The sequence below is a fragment of the Ursus maritimus genome, unplaced genomic scaffold (genome assembly GCF_017311325.1).
Source record: "Ursus maritimus isolate PB19 unplaced genomic scaffold, ASM1731132v1 scaffold_36, whole genome shotgun sequence".
NCBI classification, from domain to species: Eukaryota; Metazoa; Chordata; class Mammalia; order Carnivora; family Ursidae; genus Ursus; species Ursus maritimus.
In genome coordinates, this window is record NW_024426230.1 from 427113 (window position 1) to 435455 (window position 8343).

Here is an 8343-nt window from a genome sequence, read left to right on the forward strand (position 1 = left end):
CTCTCCCCGCCCCTGAGGATCAGTTGAGAGGACGTCTTGGGGATTGGGGACTGCTTTCCTCCCATTATCACGTGAGAAGTTAAAGTCAGTAGCAGTCTCTGATCTCCACATTCAGTCTATGGACCCAAAGAGTCTGTTTTTGTCTTTATTGTTTTTCTACTGAAGACTTGTGCTCTGATTCCCAGAGTAAGAGCTTCACCATCGACTCATATGCTTTACTAGAAATAAATGATTTGCTTAAGAACATGTCAAGCAACTTTGAAGGAGGAAGTTTGATTATCATGAGGTAATATTCAGAGTTCTGGAAATTCTTAACTATTGATACACATTCGGGAAGGAAGAGAATGGCCAGGACAACCATCCTACTCTTGGGCTGATTTCCCAGGACACGGAGGATTCCAGCGGTTAGAAAAGTATATTTCTATGTGGCTCAGGAAGATCTGTCTGCTCCTGCAGGTACTCCATGGGTTAGTGTTTCTCCAGGTGTGGTTCAGAGGTCCCCTGTTTCAGAATCACCAGATTTGGGGGCCCAGCTATAGACCTACTGGATCAAAGTTTCTTTCTTTTTTTTTTTTTTAAAGATTTTATTTATTTATTTGACAGAGAGAGACAGCCAGTGAGAGAGGGAACACAAGCAGGGGGAGTGGGAGAGGAAGAAGCAGGCTCATAGCAGAAGAGCCTGATGTGGGGCTTGATCCCAGAACACCGGGATCACGCCCTGAGCCGAAGGCAGACGCTTAACCGCTGTGCCACCCAGGCGTCCCTGGATCAAAGTTTCTGAGGTTGGGACCTGGAATCTGCATGTAAAACGAGCTTCTCCAGTGAACCTTGGGTAGGGCACCTTCATGCTTAAAAACCCTTGTTTGGGGTCACTGTTGCTCAAAGAGACACACTAGCTGCTTCCTTTGGCTGCCTTCTCTGCATCTGTGCTCCCACTCTGCAATCCCAGGGAGGAGGGTGAGGAGGCAGCTGTAAATAAAGCCCCTTGCCCACTCCTCCCTCACCTATAGGCCCCAGGCATAGGTTCTCACTCCTAGACACTCTCCTCCCCAATCCATTTCCATGTGAAAAGACCACCCTTAAGTTTTCTTCTTAGTTTTCATTCACAGGTACAAACTGTAGCCAACAGAAATAGTGGTTATTCCAGCGTCCTTTGAAAAACTGACAGAGATGTCAATTTCTTCACCATCCCTTGCTTGGCTTACTTTATATTCTGAATAATGTCCAGCGTCCTTTGAAAAACTGACAGAGATGTCAATTTCTTCACCATCCCTTGCTTGGCTTACTTTATATTCTGAATAATGCTGAATTTAGTGCAGATTGGAGAAGAGAGATGAGAGGGGAAAGTGGAGGGGAAGAGAGAGAGTGGATTTAAAGCAATTATGAAATAGTGGTTATTCCAGCGTCCTTTGAAAAACTGACAGAGATGTCAATTTCTTCACCATCCCTTGCTTGGCTTACTCTTTATATTCTGAATAATTCTGAATTTAGTGCAGATTGGAGAAGAGAGATGAGAGGGGAAAGTGGAGGGGAAGAGAGAGAGTGGATTTAAAGCAATTAATGAACCTGGAGCCTCTGATCAGCTACCCACTGTATTCCCCACCACCCTATCCCGTCCCATCCCCCCTCCCCACCTTATCTCTGCTATCCTGACCATTGACCACATTCCCACTTTCAGCTGTTGTGCATTCTTTTCGTGAGAGAGATACTTGCAGGCCAGTTACCCACACTGAACAGTCTATTGAGGGAAGATGTGAAGTTGGATCTCAAGAAGTCTTACTCCAGGGGCACCTGGGTGGCTCAGTCAGGTAAGCATCTGCCTTCAGCTCAGGTCGTGATCCCGGGGTCCTGGGATTGAGCCCTGAGTCAGGCTCCCCGCTCAGTGGGGAGTCTGCTTCTCCCCTGCCTGCCATTCCCCCTGCTTGTGCTCTCTATCAAATAAATAAAATCTTAAAAAAAAAAAGAAAAAAAAAAAGAAGTCCTACTCCACTCCTAACAACCATTTCTCAGCTTCCTTGAAGTTCCTGTAAGTTATTCCTCCTGGGATTTTTACGGTCATTTCTCTGAAGGCCTTGTAATTTGCTTTGAAGTTGGGTTGGCTTTTGAAACCAATGGAGCCAGTGACATTTGCAACCCAAATCTAGGGCTGCCCACACCCCTACAATCATGGGGTTTATTATAAACTAGCAGCTATTAGTTTAAGAATAGCTGAATGGTGAGCGCCTGGGTAGCGCAGTGGTTAAGCATCTGCCTTCGGCTCAGGGCGTGATCCCAGCGTTCTGGGTTCAAGCCCCACATCAGGCTCCTCCACTAAGAGCCTGCTTCTTCCTCTCCCACTCCCCCTGCTTGTGTTCCCTCTCTCGCTGGCTGTCTCTCTCTCTGTCAAATAAATAAATAAAATCTTAAAAAAAAAAAAAAAAGAATAGCTGAATGGGGGCGCCTGGGTGGCTCAGTTGGTTAATCATCTGACTCTTGAGTTTTGGCTCAGGTCCTGATCTCAGGATTGTGAGATTGAGCCCCACATTGGGCTCTGCACTCAGTGCTCAGCGAGGTGTCTGCCTGGGATTCTCTCTGGCTCCCTCTGTCCCTCCCACTGCGCTCACACATGCTCTCCTCTCGCTCTCGCTCTCGCTCTCTCCCTCCCTCCCTCAAATAAATAAATAAATAAATAAATAAATAAATAAATAAATAAATAAAAGAATGACTGAATGTTACATCTCAGTAACATCAAATAAATCACCGAGTTATGCTCCGCGTGCTTTAAAAGAAGTTACCAAGGCTCTGTATTCAAATTTGCCCTCTTATATTTTGAGTGTCTCAACTTCAGTGGGGCATGTGACCTCTTCGGGCATTACAATGCTTTCTTCTTGTCACCATTCGCAGCGCTCTCCCAGTAGCCATCGTGCCTTTGTTATCTACTTGACCGTCAAGTTTAGTTATCCATATGTTTCGAGTCTTCTCCTGCCCTGGTAGTTAGATGATTCTGGAAACTCTACCAGTGGGATACATTCGAAGCTTTTCTCAAGCTAGCTCTCCTCTCCCAAATCCTCCCAACATCATCCACATTATCACTTACACTCCTCAGGGTAGGAGGAGGGGGCTCACTTCTGCACTCTTCCATCGTACCCGGTCACATCTGCTGGCTTCAAAGTCTTCGCAGCTGTGGGTCCTCACCAAAGAGCATGGAGTGCTTAACGGACTGCAGAACCCAGAGGTAATTCAGAAACACGGGCAGCAGAGCAGCCAATGGAGCGGAAAAGAGTATGGTGTTTAGGTGGGACACGCACGGCCTTGTTCATTCTCCGAACGGGAGACATTTACAAAGCCTCAGTCCTGGGGAGGAGCTGTTCCTTCCCCTCTGGCCCCAAGGACCTTCAAGTCCAGGGTGAACCTTTTCCTTGGAAATGACTTGAGACTCTGCAAAGGATGCTTCCAAGGGCAAGGTCTGGGTTTGCTCTTCACGGCCCTATACCATCCCCATCTCTCCGCATCCCCAACCCTCATCACTGTGAGAACTCACGGTAGTGCTTAACTTGTGCTAAGTTCAGAGGCCATTGTAGAGCTGAGCCAATAAACCGCCTTCGACTCCTCTAGAACACTGAGGGTCCTCTGAAGGCCTTTTCAGGCACTCTTGCTCAGCGCACATGTCTCTGTCTGCGTTGTTTGGTGGTGGGTTGCTTGCCAAATTTTGTCATTGTTTCATTTTATTGACCATATTTAGTTATGCTCTAGGTCTGTCTCTCCAATGAGAATAATCAAAGCTAACATTCTTTGAACTTTCTTAACATGCCAGACTTTGTTCAAGGGCTTTACGTGGATTAACTCATTGAATTCTTAAAACAGTCTTTCGAGATTGGTGCTTATTATCCCTATTTTACAGATGAGAAAACTGAAACTCAGAGAGGTTAAGGAACATTCCCAAGGTTACACAGCTAGTGAGTGTGAGGTCCCGGCTTGGAACCTTGGCAGTCTGGTGCCAGAGCCTGTGTGCTTTAACACAAAATATATTATCTCCGGAATGTAAGCTTCCTAAAGACAGACACTTCTGAATTTCTGGCAGGAAGAACACAGAGCTCAGCCATCAACACATATTTCCTAAGTAACTGTGTCAGTATTTAGAACTTCTTAAGATCGCCGAGAGACCAAATCGGATACATTTCTTTTCTATTTTTCACTCCTGCTCTAGGAATGCTTACGAACTAACCAAACAACCAAGAGGAGGAGACGTTCTCTATGGCAGAGTTCTACCTACGAACGACTTCCACAGTGAGGCCAATCTTCAGACAGCTGCCCTCGGCTGCAGCAGAACCAAATCCAGCTGAGAGCCCCTGGGGGTTGCCCCTCATTTCAGGTGGTCCCCTCTTTCCGCACGCCAGGGCACTAGAGAAATATGGAAGGGGCAAACCTGAGCCGAGAGATTGTGTTCGAGCTCTCGGGCCTCACTGGTGACCCCCGGCTCCAGAAGCTGCTCTTCACCGCGTTCCTGGGCGTGGACACCATCACGGTGCTGGGAAACCTGGTCGTGTTCCTTCTGATCCACGTGAGCGCCGCTCTGCACACGCCCGTGTACTCCCTCCTGAAGAGCCTGTCCTTCTTGGACTTCCGCTGCTCCTCCACGGTTGTCCCCCAGACCCTGGTGAACTTCTTGGCCAAGAGGAAGGTGATCTCCTATTTTGGCTGCATGGCCCAGATGTTCTTCTACGCGGGTTTCGCCACCAGCGAGTGCTATCTCATTGCCGCCATGGCCTATGACCGCTCTGCCGCCATTTGTAACCCCCTGCTCTACCCACTCACCGTGTCTCGTGAGATCTGTATCTCTTTGATCGTGGGCTCCTATGGTGCAGGATTTCTCAATTCTCTTATCCACACAAGCTGTATCTTTAGTCTGAAATTCTGTGGTGCCCATGTAGTCACTCACTTCTTCTGTGACGGACCCCCTATCTTGTCTCTGTCTTGTGCGGACACCTCGCTGTGTGAGGTCCTGCTTTTCATTTTTGCTGGTTTCAACCTTTTAAGCTGCACCCTCACCATCTTGGTCTCCTACCTCTTAATCCTCATCTCCATCCTGAGAATGAACTCAGCCCAGGGCAGGTGCAAGGCCTTTTCCACCTGTGCTTCCCACCTCACGGCCGCGTGCCTCTTCTATGGCACCACGCTTTTTATGTTCCTGCGCCCCAGGTCCAGCTACTCATTACCCAAGACCGCATAGTTGCTGTCATCTTCACAGTGGTAATCCCAATGCTGAACCCCCTTATTTACTCCTTGAGAAACAAGGATGTGAAGGAAGCTTTAAGAAAGGTTTGGGGCAGGAAAATGATGGAATGATCTTCTCAACCCGTTACCACGTATCTTTAGAAAGCCAAAGGAGGGGCGCCTGGGTGGCTCAGTCAGTTAAGCGGCTGCCTTTAGCTCTGGCTGGGATCGAGCCCCACGTCCGGCTCCCTGTTCAGTGGGGAGCCTGCTTCTCCCTCTGCCTTGGCCCCTCCCTTCCCCACCCCCTGCTTGTGCCATCTCTCTCTCTCAAATAAATAAATAACATCTTAAAAGAAAGATGGAAAGACAGAAAGAAAGAACGAAAAGCCAGCCAGCCAAGGAAACTTCACCTTACGCGGTGCCAACCCGAGCACATGTCCACGCTCCTCCCTGTGAATAACCGGCAAGCACTCCGGTCGCTGGGGCCCCGGGCCACAGAAAGAGTTGGTGATATCAGAGAGAATAACCAGAATTGAGAAGGCAGTGTCTGCTTGTGGCAGAATTTGACCCGTTGGCAAGATTTAGCTATGCCCCTGTTCAGAAGCTTGACTCGTATTTCCATGTTTGTGAATACTTTATTTTAGAAACTGACGTTTATATTCTTCAGAATAAAGTCTCTCCTTGACTAAGTTGAAGACTGGGACTGCTTGGGGAAATTCCCCCTTTCTGTACAGTCTCCTCTTTGTAAAAACGGACTCCTGATTGTCTGGTTATTTGAATGATACTGTTAACAACTTCAAATGTTCACGTGATGTTTTATTGTCTTTGTTGAAGTCCCCCTCCCCGCCCCCAGGCCAAATAGCCACTTGGTCCCTTTCAAACTGGATAAACTTGGGCAACTTACTTCACTTTTCTGAGTCATAGACCTTTCCCCTTTTAACTTGGGTGAGTTTTAAATTAAGTATTCAATTAAATACTGCAGAGAAATCGTTCAGAACATGGTCAGCGTCTATATGCTTCCTCACTTTTTCCTTTATAGCAGACCCTAAGCTCTCACAAAGTGAGAGAGAGGACATGTTTTGCCTTTCTTACAGGCTAGCTCTCTCTGCTCGCATTCTATTCTTGATAACTTGTAAGTCGTGATTGAATTAAATTAAACCTATTCATTTATTTATTTATTTATTTGTTTATTTATTTATTTATTTACTGGGTGGGGGCAGTGGAGAAGCAGAGGGAGAGGGACAAGCAGACTCCATGCTGAGCTCAGAGCCTGACTGGAGCCCGATCTCATGAGCCTGAGATCATGACCCGAGCCAAAACCGTGAGTTGGACGCTTAACTGACTGAGTCACCCAAATGCCCCTAAATGAAACCTTTTTAAATAAGAGGAATCACTGAGAGGGAGCTCAATCAAACACGATGTTCCTGGGATCTCTGTACCCACTGATAAATGGGAAGAAAAGAAACGCGGTGTGCTTGGCTGGGAGGTCTGCCTCGGCCCAGTGCATCCATCCGGTGCTGCCTGGGTCAGCGAAGTCTCCCTACCTCTGCCGTTTAGCTTCATAAAGACCCTTTCCCCACAGATGCAGCCCACGGACTCTGATCCAGCCTTTAATAGTTTCCCATCGTATTACATTTTATCCCTTCTCTCAACTGTGCAGAATTAGGAGGGAAGACGGTGCTGTACACCGACACGTCCTCAGAGATCCGGACGCTGAACTTGTTCCTGACTTTTAGTGGAAATTTGGCCTTTTATTTGTCAAGTTTACTGTTAGTCTTTCATAATAAATAATGTTGATCATGTTTAAGTATAGCGATTTGTTTTTAGTGCTAACCAGAGATGTCATGAGAAGCAGCGCAGTAAAGCGCTAAAGTAAGGCCGGGGCCCCGGAGCCACCCTGCCCGGGCTCGCATCCGAGCTTCGACACTTCAGTACGCCTGACATCCTCTCACCTCTCTGAGTTTCAGTTTTCTCTCTTGTAAAATAGGAAAACTAATCATCGCGGCAATACAGTTGTCGCTAGGAGAATTGCGTGAGTTAACGCAAGCAGCGCACTCAGGACGGTGCCCGGCCCGGAGCAAGCCCGCAATCAACTCCTGTTGTTGGAACGGCTGCTGACTCGTAGCAAATGCCTTTCAGGAGCTCTCGATATAACCGTGTGATCTTCCTCCCTTATTCTGATCCTGTGCTGAATTGGAGACACATATCCCCTAACGTTAAACCGTGGTCGTGAAATGATTTTCTTCCAACAGATGGTTGAATTTGATTTGCAAAGATTTTATTTAGACTTTTGGCATCTATAGTCAAAGATTAAGTCTCTTGCCTTTTTGTATTATCTTTATTATGTTTTAGTATTAAGAGTAAACTAGGCTTGTAAAATGTAATAAAGTTCTTCTTTGCCTGTAATTGTGGAAAAATTAAGATAGGAATATCTGTTCTTTAAAAATGCTGTATACTTTGTGATGCCTGGGTGACTCAGTCAGTTAAGTGTCTGACTCTTGGTTTCATCTCAGGTCCCGGTCTCAGGGTTGTGAGTTCAAGCCCCACACTGGGCTTCACGTTGGGCATGGAGCCTACTTTAAAAAAAATTAAAATAAATAAAAATTCTGTATGCGTAGCTATAAAACCATCGGAGACTGATGCGTTCTTAAAAGGTAGATCATTAATTAGCTTTCTTATTTCTTATATGATTATTGGTTTCATTTTAGTTTTTTCCACCTGCTTATTAAGTCAACTTCATCACTTGTATTTTGTTCAAAAATTATTTCCTTCCTCTAGTTTTTCAAGGTTATTGCCACGGGTTGCACGTAATATTCTCTTACAATTTTTGTACTTGTTCCCTGGGTCAGCACCATCGACATTGACTCCTCTAGGTCTCTCCAGATAGTTTTTTTCATATTTAGGAAAATGTATAAAAGGAACCCTCTTCCATAAAATGAGAGAAATGGGGTAAGTGGTCTGGAAGGGTCTTCTGGAGTCTAACATTCAACGAGATGAACATTTGTGTTGAGGAGGGACTGAGCACATAGACTGAAGTGCCAGACTGCCCAGACTCCAGGCCCAGCTCTGTTCCTCCCTAGTCATGAAACCTCAGGGAGGTTCTTTCAACTCTCTGTGCTACGTTTTTTCCATCTGAGAAACAGAGACAGC

General features: G+C 46.4%; 1 protein-coding gene across 1 annotated transcript; it reads left to right on the top strand.

Moving 5' to 3' along the window:
• The first annotated feature begins 2660 nt into the window (after window positions 1–2660).
• On the top strand, window positions 2661–6390 carry LOC103681531 (olfactory receptor 5AU1). Its single transcript, XM_008711126.2, is given in 2 exon segments — window positions 2661–5189; window positions 5192–6390. Coding segments are annotated over 2 exon segments (933 nt in total). The 5' UTR covers window positions 2661–4390; the 3' UTR covers window positions 5326–6390.
• Window positions 6391–8343: the final 1953 nt, after the last annotated feature.